We start from the raw sequence: 22,889 nt of genomic DNA, 5'->3' as shown, positions 1-22,889 counted from the left end.
TTCTCTTTCTTATCATTTGTATGTTTGCTGGAGTAGCACTTTTCATTTTCTTTTTTTAGTTTAATTTTTTTATTAAGGTATGATTGATACACACTCTTATGAAGGTTTCACATGAAAAAACAATGTGGTTACTACATTTACTCATATTATCAAGTTCCCCCCACACCCCAATGCAGTCACTGTCCATCAGTGCAGCAAGTTGCCAGAGATCCACTATGTGCCTTCTCTGTGCTACACTGTTCTCCCCGTGATCCCCACACCATGTGCACTAAACATAATACCCCTCAGCCCCCTTCTCCCTCCCTCCCCACCTGCCCTCCCCCACCCCTCCCCTTTGGTAACCACTAGTTCATTCTTGGAGTCTCTGAGTCTGCTGCCATTTTGTTCCTCCAGTTTTGCTTCATTGTTATACTCCACAAATGAGGGAAATCATTTGGCATTTGTCTTTCTCCACCTGGCTTATTTGACTGAGCTTAATGTCCTCCAGCTCCGTCCATGTTGTTGCAAATGGTAGGATTTGTTTTCTTTCTTATGGCTGAATAGTATTCCATTGTGTATATGTACCACATCTTCTTCATCCATTCATCTACTGATGGACACTTAGGTTGCTTCCATATCTTGGCTATTGTAAAAAGTGCTGTGATAAACATAGGGATGCATATGTCTTTTTGAATCTGAGAAGTTGTATTCTTTGGGTAAATTCCAAGGAGTGGGATTCCCAGGTCAAATGTTATTTCTATTTTTAGTTTTTTGAGGAACCTCCATATTGCTTTCCACAATGGTTGAACTAGCTTACATTCCCACCAGCAGTGTAGGAGGGTTCCCCTTTCTCTGCATCCTCGCCTGCATTTGTTGTTATTAGTCTTTTCGATGCTGGCCATCCTTACTGGCGTGAGATGATATCTCATTATGGTTTTAATTTGCATTTCCCTGATGATTAGTGATGTGGAGCATCTTTTCATATCTGTTGACCACCTGAATTTCTTCTTTGGAGAACTGTCTCTTCATTTCCTCTGCCCATTTGTTAACTGGGTTATATGCTTTTTGGGTGTTGAGGCATATAAGTTCTTTATATATTTGGATGTTATCCCCTTGTCGGATGTGTCATTTACAAATAATATTCTCCCATACTGTAGGATGCCTTTTTGTTTTATTGATGGTGTCCTTTGCCGTATAAAAACTTTAGTTTGATGTAGTCCCATGAGTTCATTTTTGCTTTTGCTTCCCTTTCTTGAGTAGATGGGTTCAGGAAGAAGTTGCTAGCACTTTTCATTTTCGTCAAGAATTTTTCCTTTGCTTCACAACTTGGCTACCCGGCTCAAGAGACCCAGCTTTCGGCCTATCTTGGCCTCTGACAGGCCTTCCTCACTAAGTCAAATCATTTCTACCTTTTGATTTAAAGTGAGCAACATGCAACTCTTCCTTTCACTTGAACACTAACAAGCATTGAGGGTTGTTAATTAGCCTAATTTCAATGTTGTGTCTCAGAATAGGGAGGCCCAAGAAGAGGGAGAGAAATGAGGGAACAGCCAGTCAGTGGAGCAGCCAGAACACACATCACATTTATCATTAAATTTGCCATCTTACACAGGCATAGTTTGTGGTGCCCCAGAACAATTACAATAGTACCATAAAGAACACTGATCATAACAAGTATAATTATAAATTTTGAAATACTGCTAGAATTGCTAGAATGTGAACAGAAACATGAAGTGAGCAGATGCTGTTGGAAAAATGGTGCCAAAAGGCTTGCTTGACATGGGCCACAAACCGTCAATTTATAAAAACAAAAGTGTCTGTGAAGTGTAAAGCAAAGCACAATAACACGAGGTATGCCCGTATTACAGAGAGCCACTGCACTGGCCATCCAAGTAAGCCCCCAGGAAGTGTTACCCAGTACACAGCTCGCCTTAGGGAAACAAGTGCCAATTTGGCCACCCTGTGGCTTTTTTCCCTTCTAGGCAACACCACATTGGACATGTTCTGAGCTGAAAAGTGCAAGCCTCACTCAAAACTGTGATCTCTTTGCTGGCACTTGTACCAGCGAGGTCTTCAAGGAGCTCGTCGCCTCCTACCTGAGGGGAGCTTCCTGAACGCCGCTGCTGAAGACATTGCCTGTCCCAGAGCTTGATTAGAGCCCAGAGGTTGCTGGACACTGGCAGCTTTGCTGGTTGAAGTGGTCCGGTGCTTTGATTTGGGATCTTTAACTGGTTTAGTCCAGACCAGTGCCTCCCCAACCTGAAGAGCAGCTCCCAACTTCTGGGCCATCTCTACCATCTTGTGCCACATGGGAAGGAAAAGAAGAGTCACAGGTATGACTTGTAGGACAAGCCTACCCGCTGGGGTTTAGCTGAACTTAATGTCTGCTGGTACCAGCATCTGAGGAAGGAAGTACGTATTGCAAGGAATTATTCTCAAGTGGCAGAGTGCATGCACAGACTGCCCTTAGCGGAAAGCAAGTGAGTTCATGCAAGATCTCAAAATTCAACAATTAGAGTCTGAGGCTTTATTAGGCCAATCTCCCGCCTTTCCTATATGATAACTGGGAGGAAGCTACAAATAGCCCTCCACCTAGATGAGCTGTATTTCCCACAACAGGTAACTCAGGAAGCCTGAATCTCCTCTCACTGTTATTTTCTTCTAGAGAAGTTTTGTGTCAGGCTATTACTAATTGAAGAATCAATGCCACCAGGAACATTAAGGCCAAAATAGGCATGAAAGCCACAACAACCATGAGCCGGTAATATATTTGGATATTGGGGCTTGATTCAAAAGTGTCCTGACTGGTGGCTTATAACCCCCGTGAGCTAACAGAAGACATACCTCCGAGTCACATTCCAGAGAGCTCCTGTCCTTGAGTAGGTTGACTTTCTTCTCCATCTCCTGATACTGGGCTAGGGCGCCCCCCTTCTCGCCCTGGTTGTACAGCAGCACAGCATAGTTCAGGTTCACTAGAGGGTTACACCTGTGGCAGACAGAGTCTATGGCGCTGACACTGCAACAAACGGTCATTTAAGATCCTTCTCATTACACAAAAACAAAACAAAACTGGCTAATTTGAGATTTCACCATTCTGCAGCAAGGTGGGAACACACATGCTGTGTGGGCCTGTGGAGAAGAACCAAGGAATCAACCGCCTATGAACAGCAGTGCAGGTACTGGGACCAAGTCTGACATTTCAGGCCTCGACAGGGACCACCAGGGCAGAGCTGAAAAAGGGCTCCCTACTCTGCTGCCTAGCAGGTGCCAGTGGAATAAATCCTAGGAGAGTTAATCTTATCTTAGATTAAATTAATCCCAGAGTCCTAACTGGTATTCCAGCTAGCCCACAGGTATTAGCAACTCAAGCCCACTGCCAGCTCTGGCTTCCACCGGCTTCCTCACTGCTAAACTTGAGGCTGGAAACTTTCTCAGAAACAGGCAGTGTCAGATCCTGCGGTGCCACCATGCGCTCAGGAACCACAGCCTTCCGCACTTAGGCCTGCTGTGCAGCGACCACAGAGAGCAGGTCTGTGGGTGGACTCCGTGCTCTGGTGCCACCTTGTGGCTCTGGAGAGCCCAGCCCTCCCCAGCACTTCCCAACACAGCAGCTTACTTATCCAGGCGAACTGCTTCTGCGTAGGCTCTCCTGGCATTCTCTGTGTCTTCCAGATTGGTCAGAGCCACTGCAACAAAGAGAGCAAGCTCTGTGGCTGGAAGCCCAGCTTAGAAAACAGAAGGAATGTCCCAAGACCACAGTCCATTCAGGCCTCAAACTTCACTCCTCTATGCCCTCAGCTCCCAGCACCGCCACTGACTCAGTCATGCAGCTTCAATACCTCATGTCATCTTCAGCAGTCCCTCTCCACAGTCAGCTGCCAAGTTCTGTGAATCCTGTTTTTTGCAGTTTCTTCTCTGACATTGCCCTTTGTTCAGGCTTTCCATTTCTTCCCCATGGCAGTATCCCCACCTGCCCCCATCCATGTGCCACAATGCTGCCAGGTATCTCACTGATTTATGAACAAATCTGAATATGTCACTAGTCTACATAAGAATTCTTATTTGTTCTCCATTACCCATAGTCATGATCTTTAAACTTTTGTTTAACAACATCCCCCTTTTTAATCAGTATTTTCTGGAAGCCTGACCTATAAAACAAAACCAGATGCTCTGGAAGCCCTGTCCATTCTACCTCCCCACCAACCACGCACTCACTTCTACCAGACACTTCAGAGGAGATTCAGGAATATAGTTGGAAAAACATGTCCTTGAAGTATAATCATGGCCCCCCATAACTTGAACCCCAGACTATCTTTCCTGACTCATCTCCCACTATATAACACTACAGCCCACTAACTGCAGGGTATACATCATGCAATTTCATGGCTGCATGCCATGGTTCAGTGGCTCCTCAGCCATTGTGCTCTTGAATTCCAATGGATCCTTGAAGCCACAGTGTCAAGGTCATCTCTGTGAAGTCAGTGTTGCTGCTTGTGCCTTACACTAGCTGTTTGCTTACATTCCTGTACTCCCATTAGAATTGGGCTAACTCTGTATTCGGGCAACCTCAAATAACCACCACTCAAAATCTGCTTTGCAATCTTTCTCTTCTAAGTAAACCCCACAACAATGACCAAAAAAAACACCTGAAGGGGTATCTGGGAAGATGACAGAGAGAGCCTGAATTTATCCACCTTCTCCCACCTACATACCAAATCTACATATATACAGAGTATTTTACCCTGAAAGAATGGAGACCTAAGTGAACACTTTCTGTACAACAAGGGAAGAAAAGGTCAAATTTTTTTAAAAGCTCAAAATGGCAGGAGAGACAGAGACACAGTAACTGCAGGAACCCCACCCCCAGCATAGCCACCAGAAGGAGTTACAGGGTGGGGATATCACTGGGAGAGCCAGGCTTGGACTCCCTGCCCTGAGGTGAGGAAAAAAAGCCTTGCAGTTTGAAGTGCAATAGACTGTAAGTGAAAGAAGCTAAGTTTCAGAAGTGAACATCCACCACTTGGCAAGGAAATCACTGGCGGCAATCCCGTATCAGAGGAGGCAGCCAGCGTCACCGTTTGTGCTCCTTTCTGCACATCTTGGTGTGACCGAGACTGGGATCTGGGCCTCGATCTAATAATCCCGCCTTACCGCCTGCTGTTATCCACCTGCCCAGCCCGCATCAGCAGGACTGGAAAGTCCCCCAGCTAACAGGGAGGGTGCACAAATCTGTTGGCTGGTGCACACAAGGCAACTAACTCCCAGAGCACAGTGGGGGAACCTGTGTGCTGGGCCTGATCCCAGGTCACAGTGGGACCCGGTGGGCACCAATGCCAGAATTCCCTAGAGCAGCCCGAAGCACATAGGGGCCGTGGGTGAACCCGAGCATGCACAGGGCTTGAGCTAGGCAGTAAGACCATGGGCGCCTATGTGAGAATCCTGAGGAAGAGCCCAGAACACTTGGGAGCCAAGTGGGAATGTGCACAGAGCCTGACTCCATGCTGCCAACAGGACTGGTGGACACCCAACACAGGAATTCTCCGGAGTGGTCCCAAGTGGCCCAGAGCACACATGGGCATAAGGGTGAGGAGGCACAGGAGATTCAGCTGGAGTGCAGCCCTGGCCCACCACATCCCCCTGCCAGCACAGAACTTAATGGTATCCACCCAGGAGCCCCTCCAAAGGGCCCCCAAAACCACGTCCTGGGAGCCCCAGGACCAGGAAAATGCTTGTCTCACACTTCCTCAGCCTCCAGCTTGCCAGAACCATGAGGCACATGCAGTCTACACAGGGGACTTGCCTACCCAAGGCCAATCCTTCAAGACTGTGAAAGCAAGACCTTTTAACTAATTCACAGAACCAACCATAGACAGTCATACAAAATGAAGAGACAGAGGAATATGCTGCAAATGACAGAACAAGGAAAAAAAGAAAAGATAAATGAAACAGAGTTAACCAATCTACCTGATAAAGAATTTAAAACAATGGTTATAAAGATAATCACTGGATGTGAGAAAATAATAGTAGAACTCAAGGCAGACCTCAAAAAAGAGAAAATCTAAAAAAAAAACCAATTGGAAATGAAAAATTCAATGGATAAAATAAAAAATACACTGGAGAGAATGAACAAGAGGCTAGAGGATGCAGAAGAATGGATCAGTGACTTGGAAGATAACATAATGAAAAGCATTCAAGCTGAACAGCTGAAGGAAAAAGTATTAAAAGAAATGAGGATAGGGTAAGAGAGCTATGAGATGACATCATCAAATGTCCTAACATCCGTATTATAGGAGTCCCAAAAGAAGAAAGAAAGATAGTAGTATAAAATTTATTTGTAGAGGTAAGAGCTGAAAACTTCGCTAACCTCAAGAAGGAAACAGTCTACCAGGTCCGGGAAGCACAGAGAGCTCTAAAGACACATCATTATCAAAATGCCAAAGATCAAAGACAAAGAGAATCCTAAAAGCAGCAAGAAAAAAGCAATGAAGTACATATAAGGGAAACTCCATAAGGTTATTAGCTTATTTTCAGCAGATACTCTACAGGCCAGAAGGGAATGGCATGATAATTCAAAGTGCTGAATGGAAAAAAAACTCCAATCATGAATATTCTACCCAGTATCATTCAGAATTGAAGGTGATATAAAGAGCTTCACAGATAAACATAAGTTAAAATAATTCACCACTGCTTAAACCAGCCTTACAAGAAATGTTAAAGGCACTTCTTTAACAGGAAAAGACCCTAAGCAGAAGCAAGAAATTTAAGAAAGGGAAAAATCTCCACTGGCAAGAGCAAACATTTAGCAGAGGCAGACCTTCAATTACTTGAAAACTAGTATGGTCAAAAAGATAAAAGTAACAAAAGCAATTACATCTAATAATTAGTTAAGAGAATCACTTAATAAAAAGGTGTAAAAGAAGATATATATATATCAAATGTGGTGGAGGTCAAGTGAGAAATATAGTGCTGTTAGAATGAGTTTGAATTTAAGTGACCATCAGATTATTACAGGCTGTTATATTCATAGGCTGTCATCTAAGAACTCCATGGTAACCATGAACCAAAAGATTATAACAGATACACAAAAAACAAAAACAAAGAGAAGGGAACCCAATCATAACACTAAAGAGAATCATAAAATACAAAAGACCACAAGAGGAATACAGGATCAGAAAACAAAAACAACCAGATTTAACAAAATGGCAATAAGTACACTCATATCAATAATTACTTTAAATGTAAATGGCTTAAGTGTGTCAGTCAAATGACATAGGGTGAGTAAATGAATTTAAAAAAAACTATGGAACTGAAGGTAACTAAAAAGATATACCATGCAAATAGGGATGAAAAAAAGCTGAAGTTGCAATATTTGTATCAGACAAAATAGATTTCAAAACAAGGAAAGTAACAAGAGACCAAAAAGGACATTACATACTGATAAAGGGATCAGTCCAACAAGAGGATATAACAATCACAAATAAACATCCATGCACCCAAGATAGTAGCATCTAAATATATAAACCAAATACTGACAGACCTAAAGGGAGAAACTGAGAGTAACACAATAGTAGGGGGCTTTAACACCCCACTTAAACCAATGGATAGATCATACAGACAGAAAATTAAAAAAAGAAATAGAGGTGTTACATAACACATTAGACCAGATGAACTTACAGATATTTACTGAACTCCCTACCCAAAAGTAATAGAATACACATTTTTCTCAAGTACTCACAGAATATTCTCCAAAACAGATCCCATACTAGAACACAAAACAAGTCTCAACAAATTTTAGAAGACTGAAATTGTATCAAGCATCTTTTCAGACCACAGGGGTATGAAACTAGAAATCTACAAGAAAAAAACTGGAGAAAAACACAAACATGTGGAGGCTAAACAACATGCTTTTCAATAATCAGTGGATCAATGAACAGATCAAAGAGGAAATCAAACAATACATGGAGACAATGAAAGTAAACACAATGATCAAAATATGTAGGATACAACAAAAGCAGTTCCAAGAGAGAAGTTAGCAATACAGGCCTACTTCAAGAAACAAGAAGAAGCTCAAATGAACAATCTAACCCTACAACTAAAGGCCCTAGAAAAAATGAACAAAATCCCAAATTAGCAGAAAAAGGGATATAATAAAGATCAGAGCAAAAATAAATAAAATAGAGGCTAAAAAAACATCAGAAAAATATTAGTGACACCAAGAGCTGGGTCTTTGAAAAGATAAACAAAATAGACAAGCCCTTAGCCAAAATTATTAAGAAAAAAAGAAGACACAAATAAACAAAATCAGAAATGAAAAAAGAAGTTACAGTCAACACCAGAGAAATTCAAAGAGTTATAAAAGACTTCCATGAAAAATTATATGCCAATAAACTGGAAAACCTAGAAGAAATGTATTAATTCCTAGAAACATATGAGATTCTGAGACTGACCCAGGAAGAAACAGCAGATCTGAACAGACCAATTACTAGTACTGAAATTTGACTGGTAATCAAACAGCTCCCAACAAACAAAAGTCCAGAAATAGATGGCTTCAAGGGTGAGTTCTACCTAACATTTAAAGAAGAGCTAATACCTATCCTTCTTAAAGTAATCCAAAAAATAGGAGAGGATGACATACTTCCAAACTTATTCCTTGAAGCCAGCATTACTCTAGTGTCAAAACCAGACAGATACTACAAAAAAAAGAATTACAGAATAATATCCCTGATGAACATACATGTAAAAATCCTCAACTAAATATTAGCAAACCAAATTCAAAAATACATCAAGAGGATCATTCATCATGACCAAGTGGGATTTTATTCCAGGGATGCAAGGATGATACAATATCCTCAAATCAATGATACACTGCATTAACAAAAGGAAGGACAAAAACCACATGATCATCTCAATGAATGCTGAAGAAGCATCGGACAAAATTCAACATCCACTCATGATGAAAACTCTCAACAAAGTGGGTACAGAGGAAACATACCTCAACACAATAAAGGCCATAAATGACAAACCCACAGCCAGCATCATCTCCAATGGTGAAAAGATGAAAGCTTTTCCTCTAAGATCAAGAACAAGATAAGGATGCCCACTCTCACCCCTTTGAGTCAACATTTACTGGAAGTCCTAGCCACAGCAGTCAGACAAGAAAAGAAATAAAAGGCATCCAAACTGGTAAGGAAGAAGTAAACCTGTCACTATTTGCAGATGAAATGATACTATATAAAGAAAACCCTAAAGACTCCACCAAAAAACCATTAGAACTAATAAACAGGTTTAGCAAAGTTTGAGGACACAAAATCAATACACAGAAATCTACTGCATTCCTATATACTACAATGAATTAGCAGAAAAAGAAATCAGGAAAACAACTCCATTTACAAATGCATCAAAAAGAACAAAATACCTAGGAATAAACCTAACCAGGGAGAGGAAAGACCTGTACTCTGAAAACTGTAAGATACTGATGAAAGAAACTGAGGAAGACACAAATAAATGGAAAGCTATCCTATGCTAATGGATAGGAAGCATTAATATTGTCAAAATGGCCATCCTGCCCTAAGCAATTTACACTCAATGCAATCCCTATCAAAATAACAATGGCATTTTTCAATGAATTAGAGCAATAATCCTAAAATTTAAATGGGACCACAAAAGACCCTAAATAGCCAAAGCAATATTGAGGAAAAGGAACAAAGCTGTGGGTATCACACTCCCTAACTTCAAGCTATACTAAAAAGCTACAGTGATTGAAACGCTATGGTACTGGCACAAGAACAGACCCATAGATCAATGGAACAGAATAGAGATCCCAGAAATAAACCCATGCATACATGGTCAATTAATATATAATAAGGGAGGCAAAAATATAAAATTGGAGGAAGACAGTTGCTTCAATAAATGGCTTTGGGAAAACTGAACAGCTAGCTACATGCAAGAGAATGAAATTGGATCAGTCTAGTATCATACATAAAAGTAAACTCAAAATGGATTAAAGACCTAAACACAAGGCATGAAACCATAAAACTCTTGGAAGAAAATATAGGCAAAAATCTCTTGAACATAAGCATGATCAATTTTTTCCTGGGCACATCTCCCCAGGCAAAGAAAACAAGCAAAAATGAACAAGTGGGAGAACAACAAACTAAACACTTTTGAACAGCAAAGGACACCATCAACAAACAAGAAGGCAATGTACAGCATGGGAGACTATATTTGTAAATGATTCATCCAATAAGGTGTTAACTTCCAAAATACATAAAGAACTCATATGCCTTGACACCAAAACAATAAATAACTCAATTAAAAATGGGTGGAGGGCCTGAATAGACATTTCTCCAAGGAAATACAGATGGACAAGAGGCACATGAAAAGATGCTCCACATCACTAATCAGTGAAATACAAATCAAAATCACAATTAGATATCACCCCACACCGGTCAGAATGGTCACTATCCAAAAGATAAGAAATAACAAGTGTTGGCAAGGATGTGGAGAAATGGGAACCCTCATACACTGTTGCTGGGAATGTAAATTGGTACAACTGTTGTGGAAAGTAGTATGGAGGTTCCTCAAGAAACTAAAAATAGACCCAGTAACTCCACTTCTAGGAATTTACCTGAAAAAAATATTTTAAATCTGATTCAAAAAGAAAGATATATGCACCCCTATGTTTACTGTTACATTATTTAAATAGCTAAAATATGGAAGCAACCAAAGTGTCCATCAATGGATGAATGCATAAAGATGTGCTACATATACACAATGTAATATTATTCAGCCACAAAAAAAGAAAGAAATCCTACCATTTGTGACAACATGCTAAGTGAAATAAGCCAGGTGGAGAAAGACAAATACAGTATGATTTCACTTATATATGGAATCTAAAAACAAAACAAAACAAATGAAACAAAATAGCAGTACAGTCACAGACACTGAGAAATGAGTGGTGGCTACCTTGTGGGAGGGGTTGGTGAGTGGGAGGATGAGAGGAAGAAAAGGGCATAAAAATCTCAATCATAAGAGAAGCTGGTCACAGGGATGGAAGTGCAACCTGAAGAATATAGTCAATGATTCTGTAACATCTTTTTATGTTGCCAGATAGTAACTCACTAGTTGGGGTGAGGATTTGGTTATTATGTGTATAATTGTTCAGTCACTGTGTTGTATACTTGAAACCAATATAATATTGCATATTAACTATACTTCTATTAAAAATTTGAAAAAATAAGAAAAAGGAAAACATGGGTAAGAATCTCATGAACATTAATGTGAGAAGTTTCTTTCCAGATACATTTTCCTGGGCAAGGAAAACAAAAGCAAAAATAAACAAGTGGAACTATATCAAACTATAAAGCTTCTCTACGGCAAAGAAAACCATTGACAAAAAACAAGCAAAGGAAGCCACTGACAAAACAAAAAGGCAACCTACTATATGGAAGAATATATTTGCAAATGATATATTTGATAAGGATGATATATTAGATATCCAAAATATGTGAATAACACATACAACTCTACACTAAAAAGACAAAGAGTCCAATTAAAAATGGGCAAAGGACCTGAACATTTTTCCAAAGAAGATACACAGATGACTAACAAACAGATACATGAAAAGATGCTCCACAACATTAACCATCAGGGAAATTCAAATCAAACCCTAACGGTATTACCTTACACCAGTCAGAATGACAACTATTGAAAAGATAAGAAATGACAAGTATTGGTGGGAATGTAAAGTGCTCCAATCACTATGGAAAACAATATGGAGGTTCCTTTAAAAACTAGAAATACCATTCAACCCAGCAATTCCACTTATGGGAACTTACCTGAAGAAATAAATCTCTGATTTGAAAAGATATATGCACACTTACGTTCACTGCAGCATTATTTACAATAGCAAAGATATAGAAGCAACTCAAGTGCCCACCAATAGATGAATTGATAAAAAAAGATGTGGTACATACACATAATGGAACATTATTCAGCCATAAAAAAGACATCTTGCCATTTGTAACAACATGGATGGACCCTAGAGGGTATCATCTTTAACTGAAATAAGCCAAGCAGAGAATACAAATATACGATTTCACTTATATGAAGAACCTAAAAAACAAACAAAAAAAGAAATAGACCCACAAATATTGGCAACAAGTCTGTTACCATAGGGAAGGAAGTCAGGGGATGGGTGAAATTTGTGAACTTAATAGAGGAGGTACAAACTGCAAATTGCAGAATAAGGTAGACATAGGAATGGAAGTACAACATAGAGATTATAACCAATAATATTTTAGTATCTTGGTATGATAATGGAGTAAGTACACTTACTGTGGCACATATTTAGTAATGTATACAATAACTGGGCCATTATATTGTACATCTGCAACCAACATAATACTGTATATGCATATTATTGCAATTAAAAAAAAATAGCACAGGGGTGGAGCCAAGATGGTGGCGTGACTAGAGCAGCGGAAATCACCTCCCAAAACCACATATATTTATGAAAATATAACAAAGACAACTCTTCCTAGAAGAGACCAGAGGACACAGGACAAATCCAGACCACAACCACACCTGTGAGAACCCAGCGCCTCGCGAAGGGGGTAAGATACAAGCCCCAGCCCGGAAGGACCCAAGTACCCCTCCCCCCAGCTCCTGGCAGGAGGAGAGGAGTCAGAGCTGAGAGGGAGAGGGAGCCCAGGACTGCTGAACACCCAGCCCCAGCTATCCGCACCAGAGCGCAGACACAGTGCATGTGTGCGGTCCTGGATACTAGGGAACAAGGACAGCAAGACCAGTGAGCGGGTACCGGAGGCCGGCGCCAGGGGACAAAGAAAAGCAAGCGGTTTTTATTTTTTATTTTTTTGGCAAGTGTTTTTGGAAGTCTTAAAGGGACAGGGACCCCAAAACCGGATGGAAGCGTCCCAGGACACTTAGTCCAGCAGCAGAGAATCTACAGATCTCTGGGCACTCTAACCCCCTGGGCAGCAGGGAGCACAGAGGCCACTCACAGAGATAAATAGCCTCCTGGCGACTCCCCCTCCAACGCGACTCCACTATTTCGGAGCAGCAGCCCGAGGTAAGCCACGCCCACAACAACAGTGGAGATAAACTCCATAGCAGCCGGGCAGGAGGCAGAAGCCCTGTCTGCACACAGCTGCCCAGCACAAGTCACTAGAGGTCACTGTTCTCCCAGGAGAGGAAGGCCACAAACCAACAAGAAGGGAAGCTCTTCCAGCAGTCACTCGTAACAGCTCTGCAAACCATTCCTATCACCATGAAAAGGCAAAACTAAAGGCAGACAAAGATCACAGAGTCGACATCTGAGAAGGAGACAGACCTAATGAGTCTTCCTGAAAAAGAATTCAAAATAAAAACCATAAACATGCTGATGGAGATACAGAGAAATATACAAGAGCTAAGGGATGAAGTCCGGAGGGAGATTACAGATGCCCGGAAAGAGATCACAGAAGTGAAACAAACTCTGGAAGGATTTATGAGCAGAATGCATAAGATGCAAGAGGCCATTGATGGAATAGAAACCAGAGAACAGGAACACATAGAAGCTGACATAGAGAGAGAGAAAAGGATCTCCACGAATGAAACAATATTAAGAGAACTGTGTGACCACTCCAAAAGGAACAATATCCGTATTATAGTGGTACCAGAAGAAGAAGAGAGAGGAAAAGGGACGGAAAGTACCTTGGAAGAAATAATTGCTGAAAACTTCCCCAAACTGGAGGAGGAAATAATAGAATAGACCATGGAAATACACAGAACTCCCAACAGAAAGGACCCAAGGAGGACAACACCAAGACACATAGTAATTAAAATGGCAAATATCAAGGACAAGGAAAGAGTTTTAAAGGCAGCTAAAGAGAAAAAGGTCACCTATAAAGGAAAACCCGTCACGCTATCATCAGACTTCTCAACAGAAACCTTACAGGCCAGAAGAGAACGGCATGATATATTTAATGCAATGAAACAGAAGGGCCTTGAACCAAGGATACTGTATCCAGCATGATGATCATTCAAATATGATGGAGGGATTAAACAATTCCCACACAAGCAAAAGTTGAGGGAATTTGCCTCCCACAAACCACCTCTACAGGGTATTTTAGAGGGACTGCTCTAGATGGGAGCACTCCTAAAACTAAACAGATGTCACCAGAGAAAATAAAATCACAGCAAAGAAAGCAGACCAACCAAATACTAACTAAAGGACAAAAAATAAAATCAACTACCCACTAAAAGCAGTTGAAGGAAATACAAAAGAGCACAGAATAAAAAAACCAACATATAAAGAATGGAGGAGGAGGAATAAGAAGGGAGAGAAGAAAAGAATCTCCAGACAGTGTATATAACAGCTCAATAAGCGAGCTAAGTTAGGCAGCAAGATACTAAAGAGGCTAAACTTGAACCTTTGGTAACCACGAATCTAAAGCCTGCAATGGCAATAAGTACATATCTTTCAATAGTCAACCTAAATGTAAATGGACTTAATGCATCAATCAAAAGACACAGAGTACTAGAATGGATAAAAAAGCAAGACCCATCTATATGCTGCTTACAAGAAACTCACCTCAAACCCAAAGACACACACAGACTAAAAGTCAAGGGATGGAAAAACATATTTCAGGCAAACAACAGAGAGAAGAAAGCAGGGGTTGCACTACTAATATCAGAAAAAATAGACTTCAAAACTAAGAAAGTAACAAGAGATAAAGAAGGACATTACATAATGATAAAGGGCTCAGTCCAACAAGAGGATATAACCATTATAAATGTATATGCACCCAACACAGGAGCACCAGCATACGTGAAACAAATACTAACAGAACTAAAGGGGGAAATAGACTGAGATGCATTCATTTTAGGAGACTTCAACACACCACTCACCCCAAAGGATAGATCCACCGGGCAGAAAATAAGTAAGGACATGGAGGCACTGAACAACACAGTAGAACAGATAGACCTAATAAACTTCTATAGAACTCTACATCCAAAAGCAACAGGATATACATTCTTCTCAAGTACACATGGAACATTCTCCAGAATAGACCACATACTAGCTCACAAAAAGAGCCTCAGTAAATTCCAAAATATTGAAATTCTACCAACCAACCAACTCTTCAGACCACAAAGGTATAAAACTAGAAATAAATTATACAAAGAAAACAAAAAGGCTCACAAACACATGGAGGCTTAACAACATGCTCTTAAATAATCAATGGATCAATGAACAAATTAAAAGAGAGATCAAGGAATATATGGAAACAAATGACAACAACACAAAGCCCCAACTTCTGTGGGACGCAGTGAAAGCAGTCTTAAGAGTAAAGTATATCGCTATCCAGGCACACTTGAAGAAGGAAGAACAATCCCAAATGAATAGTCTAACATCACAATTATTGAAACTGGAAAAAGAAGAACAAATGAGGCCTAAGGAGGGACATAATAAAGATCAGAGAAGAAATAAACAAAATTGAGAAGAATAAAAGAATAGCAAAAATCAACGAAACCAAGAGCTGGTTCTTTGAGAAAATAAACAAAATAGATAAGCCTCTAGCCAAACTTATTAAGAGAAAAAGAAGATCAACACAAATCAACAGAATCAGAAATGAGAACAGAAAAATCAAGACAGACTCCACAGAAATGCAAAGAATTATTAAAGACTACTATGAAAACCTATATGCCAAAAAGCTGGAAAACCTAGAAGAAATGAACAACTTCCTAGAAAAATACAACCTTCCAAGACTGACCAAGAAAGAAACAAAAAAGTTAAACAAACCAATTACGAGCAAAGAAATTGAAACGGTAATCAAAAAACTACCCAAGAACAAAACCTCCGGGCCGGACAGATTTACCTCGGAATTTTATCAGACACACAGAGAAGACATAATACCCATTCTCCTTAAAGTTTTCCAAAAAATAGAAGAGGAGGGAATACTCCCAAACTCATTCTATGAAGCCAACATCACCCTAATACCAAAACCAGGCAAAGACCCCACCAAAGAAGAAAACTACAGACCAATATCCCTGATGAACGTAGATACAAAAATACTCAAAATATTAGCAAACCGAATTCTAAAATACATCAGAAGGATCATACAACATGACCAAGTAGGATTCATCCCAGGGATGCAAGGATGGTACAACATTCGAAAATCCATCAACATCATCCACCACATCAACAAAAAGAAAGACAAAAAAACCACATGATCATCTCCATAGATGCTGAAAAAGCATTTGACAAAATTCAACATCCATTCATGATAAAAACTCTCAGCAAAATGGGAATAGAGGGCAAGTACCTCAACATAACAAAAGGCCATATATGATAAACCCACAGCCAACATTATACTGAACGGCAAGAAGCTGAGAGCTTTTCCTCTGAGATAGGGAACAAGACAGGGATGCCCACTCTCCCCACTGTTATTTAACATAGTACTGGAGGTCCTAGCCATGGCAATCAGACAAAACAAAGAAATACAAGGAATCCAGATTGGTAAAGAAGAAGTTAAACTGTCACTATGTGCAGATGACATGATATTGTACATAAAAAACCCTAAAGACTCCACTCCAAAACTACTAGAACTGATATCAGAATACAGCAAAGTTGCAGGATACAAAATTAACACACAGAAATCTGTGGCTTTCCGATACACTAACAATGAACCAATAGAAAGAGAAATCAGGAAAACAACTCCATTCACAATTGCATCAAAAAGAATAAAATACCTAGGAATAAACCTAACCTAAGAAGTGAAAGACCTATACCCTGAAAACTACAAGTCACTCTTAAGAGAAATTAAAGAAAAAAAAGGGGGGGACACTAACAAATGGAAACTCATCCCATGCTCATGGCTAGGAAGAATTAATATCGTCAAAATGGCCATCCTGCCCAAAGCAATATACAGATTTGATGCAATTCCTATGAAACTACCAGCAACATTCTTCAATGAACTGGAACAAATAATTCAAAAATTCATATGGAAACACCAAAGACCCCGAATAGCCAAAGCAATTCTGAGAAAGAAGAATAAAGTAGGGGGGATCTCACTCCCCACTTCAAGCTCTACTACAAAGCCACAGTAATCAAGACAATCTGGTACTGGTACAAGAACAGAGCCACAGACCAGTGGAACAGATTAGAGACTCCAGACATTAACCCAAACATATATGGTCAATTAATATTTGATAAAGGAGCCATAGACATACAATGGCAAAATGACAGTCTCTTCAACAGATGGTGCTGGCAAAACTGGACAGCTACATGTAGGAGAATGAAACTGGACCATTGTCTAACCCCATACACAAAAGTAAATTCAAAATGGATCAAAGACCTGAATGTAAGTGATAAAACCATAAAACTCTTGGAAAAAAAAACATATGCAAAAACCTCTTAGACATAAACACGAGTGACCTCTTCTTGAACATATCTCCCCAGGCAAGGAAAACAACAATAAAAATGAACAAGTGGGACTATATTAAGCTGAAAAGCTTCTGTACAGCAAAAGACACCATCAATAGAACAAAAAGGTACCCTACAGTATGGGAGAATATATTTGTAAATGACAGATCCAATTAAGGCTGACGTCCAAAATATATAAAGAGCTCACCCACCTCAACAAACAAAAAACAAATAATCCAATTAAAAAATGGGCAGAGGAACTGAACAGACAGTTCTCTAAAAAAGAAATACAGATGGCCAACAGACACATGAAAAGATGCTCCACATCGCTAATTATCAGAGAAATGCAAATTAAAACAACAATGAGGTATCACCTCACACCAGTAAGGATAGCTGCCATCCAAAAGCCAAACAACAACAAATGTTGACGAGGCTGTGGAGAAAGGGGAACCCTCCTACACTGCTGGTGGGAATGTAAATTAGTTCAACCATTGTGGAAAGCGGTATGGAGGTTCATCAAAATGCTCAAAACAGACCTACCATTTGACCCAGGAATTCCACTTCTAGGAATTTACCCTAAGAACGCAGTAATCAAGTTTGAGAAAGACAGATGCACCCCCATGTTTATCGCAGCACTATTAACAATAGCCAAGAATTGGAAGCAACCTAAATGTCCACTGGTAGATGAATGGATAAAGAAGATGTGGTACATATACACAATGGAATACTACTCAGCCATAAGAAGCGGAAAAATCCTACCATTTGCAGCAACATGGATGGAGCTGGAGAGTATTATGCTCAGTGAAATAAGCCAAGCGGTGAAAGAGAAATACCAAATGATTTCACTCATCTGAGGAGTATAAGAACAAAGGAACAACTGAAGGAACAAAACAGCAGCAGAATTACAGAACCCAAAAATGGACTAACAGGTACCAAAGGGAAAGGAACTGGGGAGGAAGGGTGGGCAGGGAGGGATAAAGGGGGGGAAGAAGACGGGGGGTATTAAGATTAGCATGCATGGGGGGGAGGGAGAAAGGGGAGGGTGGGCTGCACAACACAGAGAGGACAAGTAGGGATTCTACATTTTGCTAAGCTGATGGACAGTAACCGTAATGTGGTTGTTAGGGGGGACCTGATATAGGGGAGAGCATAGTAAACATAGTATTCTTCATGTAAGTGTAGATTAAAGATTAAAAAAAAAAAAAAGAAAGAAAGAAAGAAAAGGGGGATTACTCCTTGACAGGATAAAACTATTGGTAAATCAAAGATCAACGCATGCTTTAAATATCCTTAATGTTGATCACTTAAAGAGTGTCAGATGATCAGCTATGGAGGCACTCTTTTCTGATAATATGCCTTTCTCTTAATTAAAAAAAAAAAAAAAAAGCAGCTCCTGTGTGCTGACCTCCAGTGAGTTCTGCACAGTGGTATAGAGGGCATGTCAAAGTGTGGGCAAAGGGTCTGTTTGTTTCTATGCAGAAGATCAAGGCCTAGCTTGGATACCCAGAAAATGAACTAAGATACGATATGAGGAGGAGCTTCCGGCATCAGCACTCTCTGGAGGACTCGTGCCGGGGGATGATCATCAAAAAGCCACCACAGTTTTATCCTGTCAAGGAGTAATCCCCCTTTTCTTTCTTTCTTTCTTTTTTTTTTTTTTAATCTTTAATCTACACTTACATGAAGAATACTATGTTTACTATGCTCTCCCCTATATCAGGGCGATGCTGCGGTTGTGGCTGCATCCAGCCCACCGTCTCCTGGACTTGCCATAGGAATGAGGAGGGAGATGTCTAGGCTGGCATGTGCATACAGTGAGACAACGAATTTGACCGGATCTGTACTGTTGGAACTCAACCAGGAGTTGGGAGGGGTGCAAGTTGTAGCGCTCCAAAATCTTACAACTATAGACTATCTACGGTTAAAAGAACATATGGGATGTGAACAGATCCCAGAAATGGGCTGCTTTAATTTGTCTGATTTCTCTCAGACTGTTCAAGTACAGTTGGACAATATCCATCATATCATAGACAAATTTTCACAAATGCCTAGGGTGCCTAAATGGTTTTCTTGGCTTCACTGGAGATGGCTGGTAATTACAGATTTGTTTTGTTTATGTCACCGTATTCCTATTATGTTAATATGTGTGCGCAAGTTAGTTAGTAGTTTAAAACCTATACATGCTTAAGGTACTATACAAGAAGATATGTCAAAGAAATAATCAATCCTCCCATGTTTTCTTCCATATGCTACCTCTATAGCTTTTCTTCTTCCTTCCTAATTACAACCCTTAAATAGAATTCGTGCCTCATATCGAATTTACCGAGCATCATAATTCCTCCAGGTGGTAAAGATACCTCGAGACAAGTGCTGGGCATAGAAGCCACAGGGCATAAATCTGCAAAGAAGTAAAAAGCTAACCTTTTCAAACAATATTGCTTCTCTCTCACTTGCCAACTTTACATTTCCCTGTATGGCCCAGGAAGATGACTGGTTAGCCAGAGACGGGTAAGATTCCTCAAGGGAGGAACAACCTAAGACAGGCACAGTCGCAGGGGGGCCATCAGGTGAGAAATAGGGGAACAACAGTGGTGAAGCTTAGAACCTCACCCCCTCCCCTCCTGTTTTGAGAGAAAGCTTCTGCATCCGTGGATGTTTTATTGCCCTTGTCTAGCTCGGATCTGCACATAGTCTACAGGCACACACCTGATCATCTACAATTGCTCTCTTACAACACTAAACTATGTTTTCTAACTTTATCTTGCATCTACCTACCACTTCAGCATTTTATTACAAGTAAAAATAATAATAATAATAAAGGGAGAAATGTGGGATCCACATATAAATCAAGTATAAAAATCAAACGAATATTCATATTTGACCTCATTGTTTATAGTTCATAATGCGTGATCAAAACCGAAAGTTTCTGTGATGACTGCCCTTGCACTGTTCACCATGTAAGAACTTACTCACTATGTAAGAATTCGTTCACCATGTAAGAACCTGTTCGTTATGCTTCAGAAGATTGGAGACTGACGAGAATTAGGCTTGAGGTGGATTAATGGTTGTGCATTGAGCATTGACCCCCCTATACAGAATTTTATTGTTGTTAACAACCATTTGATCAATAAATATGAGAGATGCCCTCTCAAAAAATAAAAAAATAAAAAATAAATCAACATTAAAGAACTCATATGTGGTAGAGCCATGATGTTAATCCAGGTCTGGCTTACCCCCAGAGCCCATTTTCCGGCATTAGTATGAAATGAATTCACCAAACAGCGCCTGGAATGGGATTGCAGTTGGGACCCTAATCCCAAACTGAGAGATGCCTGCCACTGCTCCTGGCAGCAGACTGGAAGGGAAGGGGAAATCCCGTGTCTTTGCTCCTCGGCATGTCCCTGTGCTCCAGCCTGACTCTTCCTTCCTTTAGCCCAGAGCACCTGTGCCAGTCACAGCTGGACTTCGAGCAATGAAAGCAGCTTCCATTCACTTTCACGTGACCCACTGCCTTGACTATCTCTGGTTCCAAGAAGAGTCCCAAGTCTTTTCTCTTTGAGTTGCTGCTGAACTCTATCTCCCCAGAATGTCCTCACATAATTAATACGCCTCTTGTCAACGGCAGGGCTTCAACCCTGCCAGGTTTTCTTTATCTCCTGTCCAATGGACCCAGCCCTTCCAGCACTGAAGCAGAGTATATTGTGGAAAGACATTGGCATAAGAACAGATTTTTGTTTACAACTCTGTTATAATTTTAGAATTAGTATAGTCAGAAGTTCATTTTCAACAAATATTACTGTAAGTCAAGAATAAATAACTTTTAAAAAATTTCTATGGGAAGAATATGATATCCATAAAAAAATAAAGATTGTGGTTTTATTTGTATAAGGAAAAAAAAAAAGTAAAAAGCTAACCTTTTCAAACAATATGGCTTCTCTCTCACTTGCCAACTTTACATCTCCCTGTATGGCCCCGGAAGATGACTGGTTAGCCAGAGACGGGTAAGATTCCTCAAGGGAGGAACAACCTAAGACAGGCACAGTCGCAGGGGGGCCATCAGGTGAGAAATCGGGGAACAACAGTGGTGAAGCTTAGAACCTCACCCCCTCCCCTCCTGTTTTGAGAGAAAGCTTCTGCATCCGTGGATGTTTTAATGCCCTTGTCTAGCTCGGATTAGCACATAGTCTACAGGCACACACCTGATCATCTACAATTGCTCTCTTACAACACTAAACTATGTTTTCTACCTTTATCTTGCATCTACCTACCACTGCAGCATTTTATAAAAATAATAATAATAATAAGGGAGAAATGTGGGATTCACATATAAATCAAGTATAAAAATCAAAAAAAAAAAATGGAACACCCAAAGATCAGTGTCCATGGAAACTGCCTTTGGGCTTACATTTAGTAAGTATAGTATATAAAGAAATATCTGCCAGAAAGAATATTTAGTCAATACTTTTATAGTAACAGTAACAATAAAAATAGACCAATTACATAATGACACTAAAACCAAGTTAATATTCTTTGGTTATTAAATCATGTAATCCTCCCATCAACCCAATGAGATAAATCTAATTAAGCAGGGGATGCAGGACCCTACCTAAAGCCTAAGCTCATTAACACTTAATATCTGGAACTTAGTTAGATTAATATGTATATAAATGAACTGTCAAGCCAAGAGAAAAAATTGGCAAATGATGAACCAGGGATGATCTTGATTTAACCTGTTGATTTCTGAGTGAAATCCCCCCGAGTTAGAAGTAAACAGGTGCTTTGTCAACTTTTTTTTTCATATTTTTTCAAGCTCTATGACAGTAATCCAGATTTCTATGGGATATGCAAGGGAATGACTTCTGTGAGACATTTACCTCTCCTATACTTCCTTATAATTGCTACAAGTCCCCTATAATTCTAATTCCTGTTTCCCTCATTACAGACTGTGGAGGGGGTCCTGCACATAAATATCTCTTACCAGCCAAGAGCATGTAGAGCTCCCCCATCCTCGGCTGGAAGCTGATGGCTGCACTGAGAAAATGGAAAGCTGATGCATACTGCTGCATGGTCAGGTGGACAAGGCCCAGATTATATAGAATCTTCCAATCGAAGGGCGCCAAGTAATTGGCTCGTTTCAGGCAGCTGATAGCCTGCAGGAAAGAGGAGGCGCTCACTGAGAGGCTGGGTCAAGCCTGACAGAGCCAATAACTGCATATGAAACAAACAAGGAAGACAAGAAGAAACTTACTGCCACATATTTCTTTTTGCCAAAGAAACACATTCCAATGTTATTCCAAAGTGGAGGGCTTTCTGAAACAGCACAAGCTACCACTCTGTATTTGGTCAGGGCAACATCAAAGTCTCCGTGGGTCTGCATCATGCTGCCTGCTGCCAAGATGGCCTAAAAACACAGGACGAGGACAGTTGGTGATTCAGTTACCCCAACAGACTATCGCAGTGAAGTAGCCTCGCTGGGTAGGTACTC

General features: G+C 40.3%; 1 protein-coding gene across 6 annotated transcripts in view; it reads right to left on the bottom strand.

Annotated features, from left to right (window-relative positions):
* Positions 1–22,889, bottom strand: part of BBS4 (Bardet-Biedl syndrome 4) — a 103,262-nt gene that overhangs the window by 2,989 nt on the left and 77,384 nt on the right. For 2 of the 6 annotated variants that reach the window (XM_037010107.2, XM_037010102.2), the window contains exons 11-15: positions 22,653–22,805; positions 22,383–22,554; positions 3,596–3,665; positions 2,824–2,995; positions 2,076–2,277 (exon numbers count right to left, since the gene is read on the bottom strand). In XM_037010107.2, the coding sequence (XP_036866002.2) occupies positions 2,076–2,277; positions 2,824–2,995; positions 3,596–3,665; positions 22,383–22,554; positions 22,653–22,805 (769 nt within the window). Of the gene's footprint in view, positions 1–2,075; positions 2,380–2,823; positions 2,996–3,595; positions 3,666–22,382; positions 22,555–22,652; positions 22,806–22,889 lie in introns of those variants that run through there. The other 4 variants (XM_037010103.2, XM_037010106.2, XM_037010104.2 and 1 more) reach the window with 4 other exon arrangements.

Source organism: Manis javanica, chromosome 8, assembly GCF_040802235.1.
Source record: "Manis javanica isolate MJ-LG chromosome 8, MJ_LKY, whole genome shotgun sequence".
NCBI lineage: Eukaryota > Metazoa > Chordata > Mammalia > Pholidota > Manidae > Manis > Manis javanica.
The sequence above is the reverse complement of the archived record's forward strand: the minus strand, read 5'-3'. Positions and strand labels throughout refer to the sequence as shown.